The 17,327-nt window shown below is 45.5% G+C and overlaps 1 protein-coding gene across 1 annotated transcript in view; it reads right to left on the reverse strand.

Annotated features, from left to right (window-relative positions):
• The window catches only part of PIP4K2A (phosphatidylinositol-5-phosphate 4-kinase type 2 alpha), a 164,172-nt gene that overhangs the window by 58,925 nt on the left and 87,920 nt on the right, over positions 1 to 17,327 (reverse strand). The window contains exons 2-3 of the mRNA XM_084782464.1: positions 9,462 to 9,559; positions 6,984 to 7,080 (exon numbers count right to left, since the gene is read on the reverse strand). Of these exons, the coding sequence (XP_084638590.1) occupies positions 6,984 to 7,080; positions 9,462 to 9,559 (195 nt within the window). The remainder of the gene's footprint in view (positions 1 to 6,983; positions 7,081 to 9,461; positions 9,560 to 17,327) is intronic.

The following is a 17,327-nucleotide window of genomic DNA, read 5'->3' on the forward strand; positions in this document are numbered from 1 at the left end:
CAAATGCAGGTGGGGACGCTATCAGTATGACTGTCAGGAGAGAGACTCCTGGAAGATTTCCACAAGGGGTCCTGTGCCCATGTTTCCTGGAGCTGGGCCTCTCCTCTGGACTCCTACTGACTACCGCCTAGGGCACCAACAGTCAACAGTCTCTTGTGGGCACTTCACAGACTGCGAAGCCACGGGTCAGAAATTCAACTTTATTTTCCTTTCTCTTGCGTGAAGTGCCAAACTTCGCCGTAACCCATATGATCTGTTCTGTCAGCTGCTTAAGGAGCCATCTCCTCTTTGGTGCCCTTTCTTTGTGTTTACTGAGCACCGGCCTGGACTTTTCTGTTTGACTATCCAAGTTTTGTGAAACTTTCCTCTTGTCAGCTACAAATGACACGGTTCTCTTTTCCTTGACACAGGCTGGGGTTTTGTCTAGCCTCCGGTTTTCTTATCTCTTGTAGACAGTCTCTATGTGAATATTCCACTATCTTAAAAAGGTGCGTATGGGATACGGGGAAGAAGCCTGGAGAGATGGCTCAGTGGTTCAAAGTGCTGCTGTTCTTCCTACTCATGTAGGGTGGATCACAAGTGCTTATCAAGCCCAGCATTAAGGCATCTGATGCCCCCTTCTGCCCTCCGTGGGTACTCACACTCATGTGGCATACATACATACATACATACATACATACATACATACATACACCTAAATAAAAATAGATCTTTAAAAAATTGTTTACCACCCCCACTCCCAGGTTTCAGGGTCTGGAAGACAGCTCAGTAGATAAAGTACTTGCCATCCATGTTAGGATCTACAGACATCCACACAAAGCCACATGGGTACTGTGGCCCACCTTAGTTTGATCATTCAAAAGACAGGACAGGGGTTTCCAGGGCAACCAGTGGGCTCCAGATTCAGTGAGAGAGCCTGTATAAATTCATAGCAATTAAGAAAGAAACCAAGCCTGGTGCTGTGGTGCACATCTTTAATCTCAGCACTCAGGAGGCAGAGGCAGACTGATCTCTAGGAGTTCGAGGCTAGCCTGATCTACAAAGGAAGTCCAGGATAGCCAGGGCTATTATACAGAGAAACCTTGTCTGGAAAAACAAAAAATAAATTAGATAGATAGATAGACAGATAAATAAAGAAACCAGACATCAGTTTCTGGCTTATGCATACATACATGCACACATGTGAACACGCATGCACCTGTAAACATACATGCACATGTGAAGACACATGCACACATGTGAACATACATGTGCATGTGCAGTTAAACCATATACACATGAAAAACAAAAGCAGACTTCATAACATCTCTCTTCTCCTGCACAAAATCCACAGAACTGCTTGTTGGCTACAGAATAAAGGTGAGGTGTTCTGACCTGCTGCCATACTCTGCCTGTGTGTCTGGTTATTTCCCTATCTGTGTCTCCCTCAGTTCTCTCTCTCTCCCCCCCGCCCCTCCAGTTGTTTTGCACTGTATCAATGACCCTTCCTTCCCCTTTTTCTTCCAGAGCTCTCAGTGGTACCCTGGGAGAGTAGGCATTATATGCAAGACTATATATAGTTCCTTCTTTCATATAGCTTTAAGTCAGTGTGAGAAGCATGTACTGAAAACATTCTCATCTGACAGAGGTGGCATCTGAGATGTATTGGCAGAATCCCCATATCTATAAAGTTTGGTGGGCTGGGAAGGTTTTCCACTTAGAACTTGAAACTTAAAACAAGAACATCAGAAGCTTAAAATGTTAGCCTTTAAAATAAATTATTTTTAAAATTAGAATGCTGTTGCAGATACAAAGAAGAAAGGGCATCAAACGTGAATAATGAGGGATTCTAATTCCGGAGGCGCAGTGGGGGAAAACAAAACCTGGTATTATCCGACACAATGAATAAGAGGGCTCGGTTTCAACTGTGCCTTGTATTTAGGCTGAACAGTGCAGGCTCCATCCTGTGCAACTTCCTAGTTTTGCTGGGCAATCTTCTCTGGATGATCACAAGCCAACGGAAGCCTCCACCTGACTTCCAGGGACCGTCTTCAGACATCCCGACATTCTGCAAGGCCGGCAAGGGGCTGCAGATTTTCTCAGAGCTCATTAGCCATCTCCTTAGCATCTACTATAGAGCCTAGCATGTTTCAAAACAGCGACTGCTTTACTGTAATTTATTTGTTCACTCTACATCCTGATTGTAGCCCCTTCCCTGCTTTACTCTTTTGGTTGTTTTCCCAAGAATGTCTAGACTTTGGCCATCAAATACAGGGCTGGGGCTCGGTTGGCCGAGTGCTTGCCTAACATGCATGAAGCTCTGAGTTCCATCCCGAGCAGATAGAACCCAGCATGGTGGCACACGACTGCACTCCCAGCACTCAGAAGATACGGAAGCACACACACACACACACACACACACACACACACACACACACACACACACAGAGCAAATTATCTTGAGTGAAGTCAGAATGAAAAAGGCCAGGGCTTGAGCTACTAGCAATATAGAAATGGCTGTGGTGGAGCCCTCAATGTCAGCAGTCATCCTTAAAAGCATCCAGAAAGAAAGCAGGGACAGGAGACCACATGGGCCAATAATAATCAGAAAAATCTAACTCAGTCTGAGCATGTCACATTTAAAAAGTATGAAGGCACTACACACACACACACACACACACACACACACACACACACACGTCTGCATATATACATTAGGTGGGTGTGGGCTTTGGATGTGAAGTCTCCAGGAAGGCTCCTCCCCCCCCCCCCATCTGGTGGAGCCCCTGGGAGGTGATGGGCCCCTGTGAGCTCTAAGCCAATGGATAGATTAACCCACGGATGGACTCGTAATCCAATGGTATTGCTGGGTGGTAACAGAAGCAAGGTGGCTAATGAAAAGGTCCTTAGGGCATGCCCCTGAAGGAGCTTCTTCCCTCCCTTCTTTCTCTCTTCCTCCTCCAGTCTCCCTCCCTGGCTGTCATGAGGCCAGTCAGTAGCTTTCTCTCTTACATGTCTCTATAACCATGACACTCTGCTTTACCCCAGGCCCAAAGCATCATGGGTTTATAGCTTCTGAAACCGCAAGCCCAAAGAAATCCTTCTTCTTTGAAAATTATTTCTCTCAAGTATTCTATCACAGCAACAGAAAGTGGGTATCATGGATGCTACTGATAATTAGTGATAAATACCCCATAATGGAACTGTTGTTTTAATTTTTATTTAACAGCAAGCAAGCAAGCAAAAAATAAATAAATAAATAAAAAGTTAAAGACACTCATGCACCCATGACATCAAAACCAGAGCAAAGACTCAAGTGTTTACTGGCTGTAAGGAGATTTTCAATCTCATTAGGGTGTTCAAGCTCACAGATAGAGCTCAGCGTGGCTAGCTAATTACCGCCCTTCTACTTTATCAAAGTGGCCTCCAGTAAACAACGCTGAAGAAACAAGGTGAGACAGGTATCCATTTGAGTTAATGGAAAGGCACAAATGCAAGATTAATCAGATGATCCTCGTCCTTATCGCCACATTGATTTAAGGTCACCTGTCTAAAATATAAGCACTTCAGAAAACAAACCTGGCCAGACAACAGCTGGTCCCCATTAGCAAGCCACTGCCTCTGGAAGGGTGACAGGAGGCTCGTTTGCTGGCCTGGCTTTTCCTTTCACCCTGGAAAGGTACTCCAGGCTCACATGGATAGGCTCAGAGCAGAAAAGGATCCATCCCATCTTTTTCTATTTTTCTCTTTGTTTTTGGTACAAGGGGTGGGCGCAAGGCTTCACATGTGCTAAGTGTATACTCTAACCACGATTTAGATATCAGGATTTAGTGTTCATGAAGCTGCCTTCAGGAGGGCCAGGGTGCACAGCTATGTGGTGCCCATGTGCCAACTGGTGTCTTCCACTACCCAGGCAGGGTGGTGGCTGAGTTGAAGGGCTCCCTTGCTCCTAAGACTACTTTGCGCTTTCCATGGGAGCCCACCGGGTACAAGTAGAGAGCCAGGGGGTTACACTACTCTTCATGACAGATGATTTAGCCAACAAACCGGATTCAGCTTCCTTTCAACCATCTTGTCTTCGGTTCAGACTTGGGGTACTGTCTTGCTAAAAAAAAAAACACCCTCTTTTCCAGTATTGGGAACCTGCGCAGGCTAGGTAAGACCTCTACCACTGAGCTACCCAGTCTGCTGACTAGGCTTTCGGACATAAGGGCTCTAAGAAAAGAACGTAGGCATGGAGAGAAATGTCCACCTCTGAGGCACTCTGAACACCCACTGAAAAAGCATTTTAAATAGAAATACAGTTGTCAAAGAAAAAAACAACACTGTACACGCCAGAAGCAGCAGGTAGCTCAGGAGAAGAGGCACTCGGATGATTAATTACTCTCACACCAACTCTGGCCTCTCGTGCCGGTGCTCAACAGACTTGCCAATTAGTAACCCGCAAATCACACCCCCTTACCTCGTTTCCTTTCAAAGTCTGTGCGCAGTGATTTGCACATACTTAAATATCATTTATATTTAAGCGGTATTATATTTAAGCGGATTATATGGCGGTATTTTTAGGGGGACAGAGTGGTGCCATTAGTATTGCAGCAACAAAACTGTCATTTTTAGGAAATGTTAAAAACCAACTTTTCTCTGCCACTACATAGAATTCGGAACATAATGGGACCATTTTCAATCTCTTCCGTAGAACGGACGGAGAGAAATAAAAAGACTTCGCCTGTGTAGTGAGTCAGGGAACAGGTGAAGATTCTGTAGCGGAGCCCTCGAAATTCTGTGTCTGTAATGCCGCTGCAACTATTTTCATAGCTATTATTGCTGTTCTTTGTGTGTTGTATGTGTGTGGTGTGTGCCTATGAATGCATGTAAATGTAGATGCAGTGTGTTTGAAGGTTATATAACTTCCTCTGCTGCCTTCCTCCTGTGTTTTGGGAGACAGTGTTTCTCGCTGGCGTGACTACACTGGCTGGCCGGTGAGCTCCAGGGATCTGCCTGTCTCCCTCTACCCACCAGTGTCAGGCTTTTCCATGAGGGTCTAGACTCAGATCCTCCTGCTTGCATAGCAGGTTCCTCGTTGACTGAGCCATCTCCCAGCCCTGAGCTATTTCCTAATTGAAACAGGGCTAGGTAGGAAACAGAAGGGACACACTCATGTACGGCTGTAGACTCAGGCAGAGATGGCTTTATTATGCCAAAGAATCCATGGCCTGCTTAAATGCAATGCCAGTTCTTGACCCGTATGAAATTATCCCTTTTTATTCCACACAAACCTCCTTTTCTTCACTCCCATAATTACTCTGTAGAAGTAACTCTTTCAGCCACGAACATCACGCCCATAATTGTGACCTAACACTCTATCATGAAGTCCAAACCTAGCTGCTGATGTCAGAGCTATTTAAGGGAAGGAATACCCAGGTTCTACATGTGGCATCCTCTACCTGATGAAGCACAGCAGAAACTCTTGGAAACATTTAACAGAGGTGGATGGGGAATCGGAGACTTATCTTTAGGAAGGTAGGCTAAGCAAGCACAGCTAGCGTGGGTGAGCCTATTCCTCACGAGGAACCATAGAGCAAGCTGTTCTTGTAAGGTCTCCTGGCGTGGCACTGTGGCACTTGATGCAGGCTTTAAATTTAGGGCAAGTCAGAGACAGTGTTTATTCATTCCAAGAAGACTTAAAACAAGTTAGTACTCAGGCCAGGCGTGATGGCGCACGTCTTTGATCCCAGCACCTAGGAGGCAGAGGCAGGCAGATCTTTGTGTGCAAAGCTAGCCTGGTCTATACCAGAGTGAGTTTGGAATAGCCAAGGCTACAAAGAGAAACCCTGATTTGAAAAACAGAAACAAAAAAACCAAGCCAACCAAACAAACAAAAGGTTACTGTTCAGATTTCTGCTTTGAAACAAACAAAACACAAAACACAAAACACAAAAACTCTTAGTACTTACTGATGTGCTGTCTATCTGACACTCAGGGGACCAATAATAGGTGTGGTGGCTTGAAGACAGAAGGCACAAACAAGCTCATATATTTGAATATTTGGTTGCCTGTTGATGGAAGTGTTTGGGAAAGGGTATGAGGTGCATCTTGAGGGGCAGGCTTCGAGGTCTCAGAAGCCCACAGCATTTCTAATTAGCTCTCTCTGTTTCATGCTTGTGTCTCAAGATGTGATCTCTCAGCTCCTACTCCAGCAACCGTGACTGCAGGCCACCACCCCTGCCCTGACGGCCATGGGTTCAACTTTCTGAAATTGTAAGCGCACATCAACATTTTCTTGTATATGCTACCTTGCGTCTTCTCCCGGCCACGTGAAAGTACTGAGAAAGCAGACCGGAAACTGACCAGGGAGCAGCGGACACTTGAAAATTTCTATCATATTCCAAAGTCAAAAGCGAGACTATCCAAGTACAGAGAGGGAAGCGAAAGCCCATTAGCACATGGTAAGTGAGAAGGAGGGCACACTCGGACTTGTGCAAGTCAGAAGGGTCCTGCTGGTGGAGAAAGGGCTGTGGCCACCCTACAATATAGCGCCATGAGACAGAAAGCACCTCATGACGATGCTGAGGCAGAAGACAGATTTGGCTCACTTACAACCCAGGAAATGAGCAAGAACACAGTCCCTGAGGTTCTGAAAAAGAAAGGCCCAGATTTAACACACACACACACACACACACACACACACACACACACACACACACGTTTGCATGGGTGCTGACACACTGACCCCCGAAGCCAGAAGGCAGTGTGACTGGCAGAAGTGTGCATGTAGAAGTGAGCGTTCTCAGAGCACTCCTAAGTGTTCTGTCTCCTTCCATGGAAAACCCACTTCGTTTCCTACAGACAGCACACTGAAGTCAGACCACACACAGAGAGCCCTTAACTCAGAGTGTGCCTGACTTCAGAATGAATGGTGAAACTGTGTGTGCAAAGCCCACGCATAAGGACAGAAATACAAGCCCTGCTGGATGGAGCACACCCATCTCACAAGAGCAGCTCACCTGGAAATCCTGGTCGTCGATTCCGAATCTCTCCCGAAGATTCCGGAAGACCATTGGGCAATACTCCTTAAATTTGAAATGGCTCGGCATGTTTTCCCTGCAAGAGTCACATTGTGAAATGAGGCCCAGACAGATACAACGTTAACCGGCTTCACCGTGCCCCCTCACATCTGTGTATGGCAGTGAACTGGTGAGCCTTCACTGCCCACAGAAAATTCCACAGAACCAGGTACGACCCAACCGTATCTGACAGACAGAAGGGACATATTAAAAATGCTGTATGTTCCACACTGGGACTTTGTTACCCCTTAATCCTGGCTATACACATCAGCCATTCTCTAAGAAAAGGGGTGAGGCAGATGCTGAGACTTGTTATTGGGACTCCCAAGTGAGAGAGGTATGGGAGAATGGGGAAATAGAAGGACCCAAAGGGTCTAGGAACCCTATAAGAAGACCATCAAGGCTGGCAGATCTGGACCCAGGGGACCTGCACAAACTGCTGCACCAACCAAGGACAATGCATGCAGTAAACCTAGACCCCCTAATCAGATCTAACCAATGGACAGTGCATTCTCCACAGGTATGTGCAGAGCGGGGACTGCCTCTGAAGGGAACTCTGGTGCCCCCTATGTGACCACTTCCCCTGGGTGGGGAGGCCTGGTGGCACTCAGAGGAAGAAGAAGCAGGCTACCCAGATGAGATCTGATAGGCTGTGATCATATGGTGGTGGGGGAGGAGGTCCCCTTCTGTCACAAGCCTAGGGGAGGGGAATAGAGTGAAAGAGGGAGGGAGGGGGGAATGGGAAGATACATATGAGGGGATAACAATCAGGATGTAGTCTGAATAAATTATTTAAATAAAGAATTAAAAAATTTAAAAAAAGAAAAGAAAAGGGGTGGGGAAGCACAGGCAAAGAGGGGAGAAGTCAGCACTAAGAAGAAAGGGCGATCTCAGCTGTGAGACCAATCTCAACTGCAGAAGTAGCTGTCAAACAAGGCTTGCCTCACACCCAAGGCTCCCAGCCCTACATTCCTACTGAGAACATTTCCTCACTGGCAGGTCCAAAGGACACTCAGGCCAAATGGCTAACTGGGGTGCCTATTAGCATGCCGAAGCCCATGCTGGCCTCCAGGCTCACGCAGTAAGATGGCTCCTCTCAGCTCTTCTCTCCCCGACCCCTGCCCAAAATTTCTCCAGCTCATGGACTTCCCTTCCCCAGCTCCACCACACACCCCCAACACACACACACACACACACACACACACATACCATAAGCTGGCCATTTTGGTCATTGTACTTACTTGGCCCCTTCACTCTTGCCTCTCTTGAACCTCTTTTGTCCAAAGCTCTCCCTTGGTGCTTGCTGTCCTTGCTTCTCTCTTTGCTTTTCCTCTCTCACTCTTTCCTCCGTCCCTCCCTCCCTCTCATGGAGCAGTTCAGTTTGCTGACTGTGTTCTGTGTACCATTTCTCTCCTTGCTCTGAACTCTCCCAAAGCCTCTGGCTGTCCTCTTCCCTCATATCTACAATGAAAACCTTCCCCTTGGTCATACCTCGCTTTGTACACTCACAAAGTCAACTTTGAAACAGTATTATGGGAACAGCATTATGGGCATCAGAACAAAAGCATGGTTTATACAGTGCATGGCAGGCTGGGGTGTGGCTCAGGGGTACAGCACTCGCCTAGCATGCACAAGTCCCTAGGTTCCATCCCTAGTTCTAGAGCAAAGAGAAAAAGAAGAAAGAAATTCCATTCTTATCTAGAAATGGGAGGTTACTCCAAGGCTCACTGCCTTCACACTAAATTGCCCCTCCCCTTGTGCTCTCGCAGAATGATGAATACAAGTTGTGCACACCCCCTATTACTATGTTTTGTACAGGAATGACAGTAATTTGTGTATGTATCAGTTTCTAGCTACCGTTCTGGCTGTGAACCCTTGGAAGGAAGAGCCATGCTCTATCTCTAGCTTTTGGATAAACTGACTACTACGTAATTGACTTTCTATAATAATAACATCAAAGCTACCCCATACATATGAAGAACATTACCGACACCCAAACATGATATCCAGTTATATTTTATGATAACACATCTTAATTATTTATAATGTAGTTATTTCTATTTGTAAAGCCACTATTTGTAAAACTTTGTGTACAAGAGCAGAAGCCCATAATCAACTGCTCAAACAATCCAAGTAATTTACAGCTCTGAAAATTTAAATAGTAATGAGGATATCACTTTTAATGTATAAGATACTCATAGGGAACAATATGCCATATGGCAAAGGGATAGTATCCCAGAGGGCCCTACTGCTGTGTCTCTGAATATGACAGATGGCTGTGTTTATCACAGGATTAATTTCATCAGCAAAACTTTACTCCCACCCACCAAAAAAAAAAAAAAAGTGATGACAGGAAGTCACAGAGCATCCTATTTGCCCAGCCAGGGTAGTCTCCGGAGAGGCCGCAGCAGTACTCACTTGTTAAAAAGGTGGTTGTCCACCTTTATCTTCGAGTAGGCTTTGAAGTCATCCGGCATCAACATGACAGGGATTTGAACATGGCTCAGTTCATTGATCTGGAAAAACACAAAATAAACAGCCTCGGTTATTACCATCCTGGTGAGGATAACCCGACTTCGCCTGGTACCTGCAGAGAGGCCCGGTGAACACAGGAGCCCTGCCTACCCTCTGCTTCCCACCATGAGCCCGCTCCTCCTGTCACCTTCACTCCTCCCAGCGCCCACCCAGGCTCTTCTCTCCCACACAGGGCCTGGGTGGCACCGGAGAGAGCAGTCCTTAAGGCTACCTGTCCCTTAATGGCATAGCATCCACATTCAGTCTCCATCTTTCTTCCAGACTCAACTCAGAACTCCATTGACCCATTTCTAGGACAACTTCCTCTGTGAAGGAAGTATTACCTAGAAAGAGGGATTTTACATCTGGGAGGTAAGTGTTCACTGAATTAACAGACGCAATTTCTATTTTGGGGCACCCAAAGGATGATGATGATATCCATGTGGTCTTTTCTTTCTTATGGGAATTGAGTTTAAACATAAATATTGGGATGGGGATTGAACACGACAGTTGAGACCTTCACTCAGCAAGGAAGAAGACAGCTTCGTGGGGTTAGGCAGGGCTCAGGAGCAAAAGCAGAGTCACTTGGAAGTCTGAAGAGGAAGATGGCAAGTTTGAGACCAGCCTGGGCTACCCAGTGAAGATATCTCAAGAAAAGAACGAAAAGCAAAGGAGTGCTCCCGAGGACAAAGCACAGAGTCCAGTTTTCTTTACGTCTCAGGAAAGGGCAAGGGTGGACCCCACCCACACATGATGGTGAAAACCTGATTTTTTTTTTCTTGGTTGTTTTTGCAGTTCATCCCCATGCTATTTTCTCCCCTTGCTGGTATCAATAAAAACCACTTTAAACATTTGTACTTCCTGTAGGATGGAAGGCACTCTGAAGGGTTCTTGGTTCCAAAACACAAAAACAAAACCAAGCAAACAAGCCAAGGAGCTTCTCCCTTGGGTGGAGAATACAAAAGCATTAACTGGCTTAGAAAGCGACCATGATTTCAGGACACAGTCCTTCCCGCAAGGCAGCCTGGAGGCTGATGCTAGTTCCAGTGCATTTTCAGGCAAAGGTAACTGTAGTTGGTGGCTGGGGGTGGGTGGGGCTTAGTGAGAAAAGAAGGGCCTTGAAAGTGTCGATGAAAAAGGTAGAAAAAGAGGTTTGAAGAAACGGGGCTTGGCTTTGCTGTAGAGAACTTCGAGTCCCTTGGCGTTGAGTTGTAGGGGTCAGAGGAAATATATTAAGTATATGCTGGCAGAGTCTGGTTCAGAGAACATGCATAGAAACAGATGGGCGGATGGGGGCCCTTCAGGTCTGAGACTCTGGTTGACCAAGTATGGTAGATAGCAGAGCAAGGAGACCATCACTCAGAAATGAGAAATCAGTGTCGCACAATGCCTCACATAGGAATTCATACTAGTGATGATGCGCAGGACACTTGAACCCAAGACTCAAGGCCGACGTGGCTAAGAGAAATGCCTGAGTCTAGACCCTGAGCGTTCTGGGGACTCAGAAGGGAGTGACGTTGAAGTCACGTTGCAGGGACAGTAGGCTGCGCATATGTCATGTCAATGCATACATATTTATGCATTTAGGTATGTGCTAGGTTGGTGTGATATGTATCCTTGCTAGTGCAGGTATGTGGGTGTTGAGGCCCAAGGCTGACATTCAGTGCCTTCCTCAAGTACACTCACCCACTTTTTTGTTTGCTTTGAGACAGGGCCTCTCACTGACAAGAAGATCATCCATTTGGGTAGGCTGGCTGCAATGAACTTCATGGACCCTTCTAAACCCACTACCCCCACTGCTGGGGTTACAGGAGCATATGCCACCCTTGACTTTACATGGGTGCTAGGGATCCGAACTCAGGTCCTGATGATTGTTATAGCTGGTGCTTTATGAACCAAGCCATAGCCCTAGCTCTCCCCCCCCCCCTGCTCTCCCCCCCTCCCCCGCCCTCATTACTCAGGGATAGCCTGATACAGAGTTAAATTAGATAATCTTGGGCCACTTTATCTTTCTTGTACATTGTCTTTCATTTACAGTAGCTTTGTATTTCCTTTCTCCCTCCCCTATCAAGTTATTATTCAAACTTCTGGGTTAAGTGAATGAACCACCCATGAACACACAGTGAACCCAAGCATCTGCCACTGGGGAGCGGCTTCTAACTAATCGATAAGTTTCCAATGGCGTGCCTTGAGCCTCTATTTTTTTCTGTAGGAATGCTCCATTTTTCGTGTATAAGAAGGCCGGCTTTCATTTATCAGCTTTACTGAAATGCATTAACTTCAGCATTGCTTGGAAATGGAAAGTCCATTCACCTTCCTGGGGGACTTTATGCCTTTTAGTCATGACCCTACCATACACACTCTGAAAGGTATGTTTGCTTTATAGCTCAGAATCACAGCGCATCACAGGCGATGATGACCCGTTACCATCTCAGATGAGGAAACTAATCCTTTTTGCTTCTGGAATTCATGTGAGGCTCCTAGCTTGGAGCTTGCAGAGTGGGTGCTGAAGTTGAAATTTTTTAATTTCTTGAGCCAGGCATGGTGGCGGCAAGTCCAGGACAGCCAGGGCTACACAGAGAAACTCTGTCTCAAAAACACAAATTTCATTTCTTGATTTAGCATTTTACTCTAGTCCAGTCAGTCTATGTGGCCCATCCCCAAATTGGAAATAAAATTGACAGTGGGTAGTTGTTGCTGCTGCTACTGGTTTTGTTGTTGTTGTTGTTATTATTATTATTTTGTGGGGCTGGGATGGAGCTCAGGGCCTTGTGAATATCAGGCAAGTACTATAGCTACCACAGAACTACACACTTAGTCCTTATCAGTATTTAAGAATGAATTTTTGTCTTTATAGGTATTTACATTGAGAATACACACACATATATATGTAGGCTATATAATATTCATGGAATGACACATAAAGATTTGTATTAACCCTTACTATATTGGAAGAACAGCCCCCATCCCTTAGGGATAAGCATATGTTATAAAATCTGGGTAGTTTTTCATTCACAGAAAGAGTGGAGCTCAATTATTAAGAGTGGAGCTAAGCAAACTGAAAGCACTGGTTACTTATTCAGGGCACGTTCTGCAGGATGGCAAATATTTAATGAACTCTTACAACAGAAAGGCAGTAACGCTTTCATACTTGGGAGTACTTACTGGTCGTCAAACGACTCCGGTAAAGCCACTTTTGTTCTGCTTGGATAGACTGCCATATTCCCTATCTTACACAGCTCAGTGTATCGCACATATATCCACGCAGAGGGGCCACCGGCTGGGTCTCCCCGTACCCTGTTAACGACCTCGCGGTCCTGTTTATGCCGTGCCAGTCGCCCCCCTGAAACACAGGTGTTGCTCAGCACTGTCTCTCTGCTGAGCCATTGGGTAGGAGACTGACGGTGCCCAGACCTCACACGTGACAGGAGATAAAGGCTCTCTGTTGTCAACATCAATAGAAGCAAGGCTATGGCAGGGTGGGGGAGTGTTGGCACAGAGGTTTGTTAGTTCCAAATGACCAAATGACCAGATCGTATTATAAATCAAAGGTTGGGGAGGGGGGCGGGGCTGCGCAGGGGGAAACCGGCAAAGTATGGTTGGTGACAGAGGAAGAAGGCCAAAGAGATATTTTGTCTCGGCTCAGCTTGGTCTGAACTCGTTTTAATATTTGGCATTAACGTCCCAGCTAGCTACTATGTACAGACATCTGGCAAATGCCACCCTGACCCCTGTGGACACAGTGTCTTATAACCCAGCGGTGTAGGTCCCGTCATTATTCCCACTTCCCACATAAGGAAATCCAGGCTTAGTGAGGTCAGCCTCTCCTACTAACTGGTCAAGCTGCATCTGGAATCCAGCCCATGTAGTCAAGACAGCCACGGCAACTGGCTGTCCTTCCCAAACTCAGGATCTTTTTATGTTCCTGCCAGCCGGGAGGGTGAGAGTTCACAGCAAGGAGCCATAAAAAGCCCAACTAAAGTCCATGCCTCTGCTGTGTTTAAAAAAAAAAGAAAAGAAAAGAAAAAAAAAAACTTCCAAAGAATTTTTTAAAAAAAGAAAAAGAAAAAAAAAAAAAAAAACCAAAACCAAAACGTAAATCAATAGTAAATGCGTGCTTAATTGAATATGTACTGTAGTCTATAATTAGACCAGCTGTGGTTTCACCCACACACTCTGAATTGGGACTTGTCACTCAACTGTTGCCATTGCTCAGATGGTGCTTGTCACTCAGTCACCCAGTCTGCATTCAAATCTGAACGGATCATAAACAGTTACCATTCAAAGATGCAAAATCTGTTTCCACAGCAATTATTAATGACACACAGCTGCCTGAGTTTTCCTGTACCTCATGGGGGAACTGTGGTTAATTCAGTGCACTGTAGCATTGTGTGGACCTTTCCTGTTCCTAACAGAGACCTCTGCTTAGAAAAGGTGGCCTGCCTTCTTAGCGAGATGCTCCAGGTTCTCTCACGTGCAGGTTAGCTACAGCACTGTGAGACGCAGGTTTGCTATTTTCTGTGAGGTAAATGACTGGTGTATGCAAACTGAGCTGCAAATGGGACCAATACACAGATTCTGGACAAGAAATAAGCCACAATTAAGGCACATAAAAATATCCCCATAAAGCTGTTTCACGCTGAGGCATTAAGAAAAATACACACCTAATATATACTTTAAAGTCAAACCAAGGATATACTTATAAATTGTGAGGCATTATTAATTTGGATACATTTACTCTAAACATCCTGGTTTTAGACTAATAGATAATTAACAAACGTTTCTTGGCTTTTATTTCTGTTTTTGTTTGCTTGTTTCTAGGCAGGTTCTCACTACGTAGCTCCTGGTGGTCTAGAACTCACTACATAAACTTGGCTGTCTTTGAACTAACAGAGACTCACCTCCCTGTGGGATGACAGGGGTGTGCCACCTCACCTGTTTAGCAAATGGTTTTAATTCAACCCAAGAAACAAAAAAAAGGATCAAAACCTCAAAATCCTTTATATGTAGAGGAGATACGGAGACATACAAATCAGGGTTCACCGACTTAAAACCGGCCTCTGGTGTGAGCAGCTGTAGGCTACACTATCAAGAGTTTCCAGGGGGAGGGGGACACACAGGAAGTGTTAGGGACAGCCAAGCCTACCTGAGATGGAGGGAGGGTGTGGGGTGGCAATGGGACAGGACAGTGGGAAGGACCTGGAGATGGCCATCTTTTCTCCTCCAAAGCTCAAGAGAATCAAACTGGATGGCTACTTTAAACACAGTTCAAGCAGGCACACCTTTAATCCCAGCACTTGGGAGGCAGAGGCAGGTGGATCGCTCAGTTCGAGGACAGGCTGGTCTACAAAGCGAGTGCCAGGTCAGCCTAGGCTACAAAGAGATACCCCGTCTCAGAAAAAAAACAAAAACAAAAAAACAAAAAAACAAAAAACCCCCACACAGTTCAATAGGTGGTACCTGGGACAAAATAAGCCCCGAGGATCCAACCTGAGCAGAGAGCCAGCAGGGAGAACTGCCACGCGTAACTCGACACAGTTATTTGAAATGCTGGGTTACCAGTAACTGATTTTCATAAATGTGCCACGCCAGAGTTCCCACCCTGGGTTTTTTTTTTTTTTTATTGCTTCTGGCTTCCACAGAAGGTTCCTGACTCCACAACAGACAGCGTGGTAAGTTCCCTGTTACGGTTAAATAACGAACGGGCCCTTCATTATCACTGCTTGAAAAGAAACACTTTCTACTTACTGGACTCGCCCTAAAAGAAATCCCTTTGCAGCTCTTTGGTGAAGCATACAAAGATTTTCCTACCAAGTCATTTACTTTAAACGTTTTTCTGCCCTGAGGTTCATTTGCTTAAGAAATGACTGAAAACAGTATTTATACGGTATGGCAGGGACTGGAACTTCCAGATTGTTCTACCCACTCGATGCATACACAGATGGGCACTTTCACTGATTCTCCCTGAAATGACCCCGGGTGTGTTTCTAAGAAAACATTTCCCCTGGTGTGACACAGAAACACCATCAATATTCTCCACCCCCATGTTGTTTTTTGAGCCACTTACACTTTGTTTGTGTGTGTGGGGGGGGGGCTGGGGGCTGGGGTGATAAGAACAGACCAAAGAGACTTAAAGCTTTGAAGGTTCTGATGGTTTTTCCAATCGACCCAACCCAGCAGTTTGAAACTAACTCGGGTAACACAGATGAATTCTTGCTACAACAATAAAACCAAAACAAAGCAGAACAGAGTAGGGCAAAACAAAACCAAATCAAAAGAAAATGAACATGTTTTTCTCTTATATTTTTTCCCACTACCGTAAGTTTGGGGAGAATTACCTAAATTTTTAAAAATCAGATTTTTAGTATCATTTTGATACCCATTTGTAACTGGTTAAGTTCCATGCAAGGAGGGAGGGGGAAAAAACAGACTTCAATAATTTGCACATTATTTGTAAATCCTTCTTACAATCTTGTCATGGACATAGGTTGAAACAATTAAGAACTTTCAAAAAACAAACAAACAAACAAACAAAAAACAAAGCCCTCCGACACAGGCATGCGGCCCACACTGGGACTGGAGTGGCTCTCATTACAGCTGACACTGCAAACTGAAGAGCAACTTGAAAGTTCTGAGGTTTCCCTGCAGCGGGCACAGCAAATTAGAGCCAATTACAGAGGTAGAGAGGACGAGCAGTTGAAGATGTTTGCCAAGTGTATTTTTATTTGTCAGAGGGCAAGAGGTCAATTTTCTACAGCTGCTCCATCAATATTCATTTTCTGAAGGCATTTCTGAAGCTGACGTTTCTGTGTTTGCAGACGCAACAGAAGACAGGATCCAAGCATGAGCTGCCTGCCAATGTCTAGAAAACCGTGTTTCACTTTGACAGGTCGGGCGAAGTTATTCTGATAGCAAAGCTGCCACATACGCAGAGACAAAAGGTTCCGTCCCTTCACCAGCCAACTCAAAATCCCAAAGTAACCACTTACAGGGTTATTTCTTCTTGATTGAGAACAACTAGGTCGATCTTTTTGAACAGTGGCACTTGGTTAAAATGAAAACAAATACAGCAGCAGCAGCATTTAAACTCTGGATTAGAATCTTACTTGAATTTATAATGCAAACACAAGTTCTGCGATCCAGCAACAAAGTACCCAGAAGTCCTATCATCAAAGTTCTCTCCCCACCTGCTCCCTCCCCACATGCGTGCATGCGTGCGTGTGTGCGTGCGTGCGTGCATGGGTGTGCGTGCACTTGCTTGCCTGCTTGCACAGGTGTTCTTGCAGCTATGCAACTCACATACAGAGGTCAACCTCACGTGTCAGTCCTTAGGAGCCATCCACTGTATTTTCTTGGAAAGGGTCTCTCTGGACCTTGTCAGGTAGGCTTGGCTAATTGGGAGTAAGCCCCAGGGCTCTTCCTGTGCCCCCCTGCCCCAGCAGACATTATAACTGTGTGCTCTCTGCTCCTTTTTTACGTAGGCTCTGGACGCAGGTCTTCACACTTGTTGAGACAAGCCCTTTATCTGAGCCATCACCCCAGTCCAATCCCAGAGAGTTCTGGTAGACAGGCCTCTCTGGCTGGCCTACTACCAACCCAAAGAATAAATAAATCTGTGTTAAAATTTACCACTCATAAAACACAGAATCCAACATTAAGTTGCTTAACGAAGGTCAGAATTACAGGGGCATGGGCACAAAAACCAACCAACCAAAAAACCAAAAAACCAAAAACCAAAAACCAAACCAAAACAACAACAACCAACAACAA

Source organism: Acomys minous (genome assembly GCF_964271855.1).
Source record: "Acomys minous genome assembly, chromosome: 5".
Lineage (NCBI taxonomy): Eukaryota > Metazoa > Chordata > Mammalia > Rodentia > Muridae > Acomys > Acomys minous.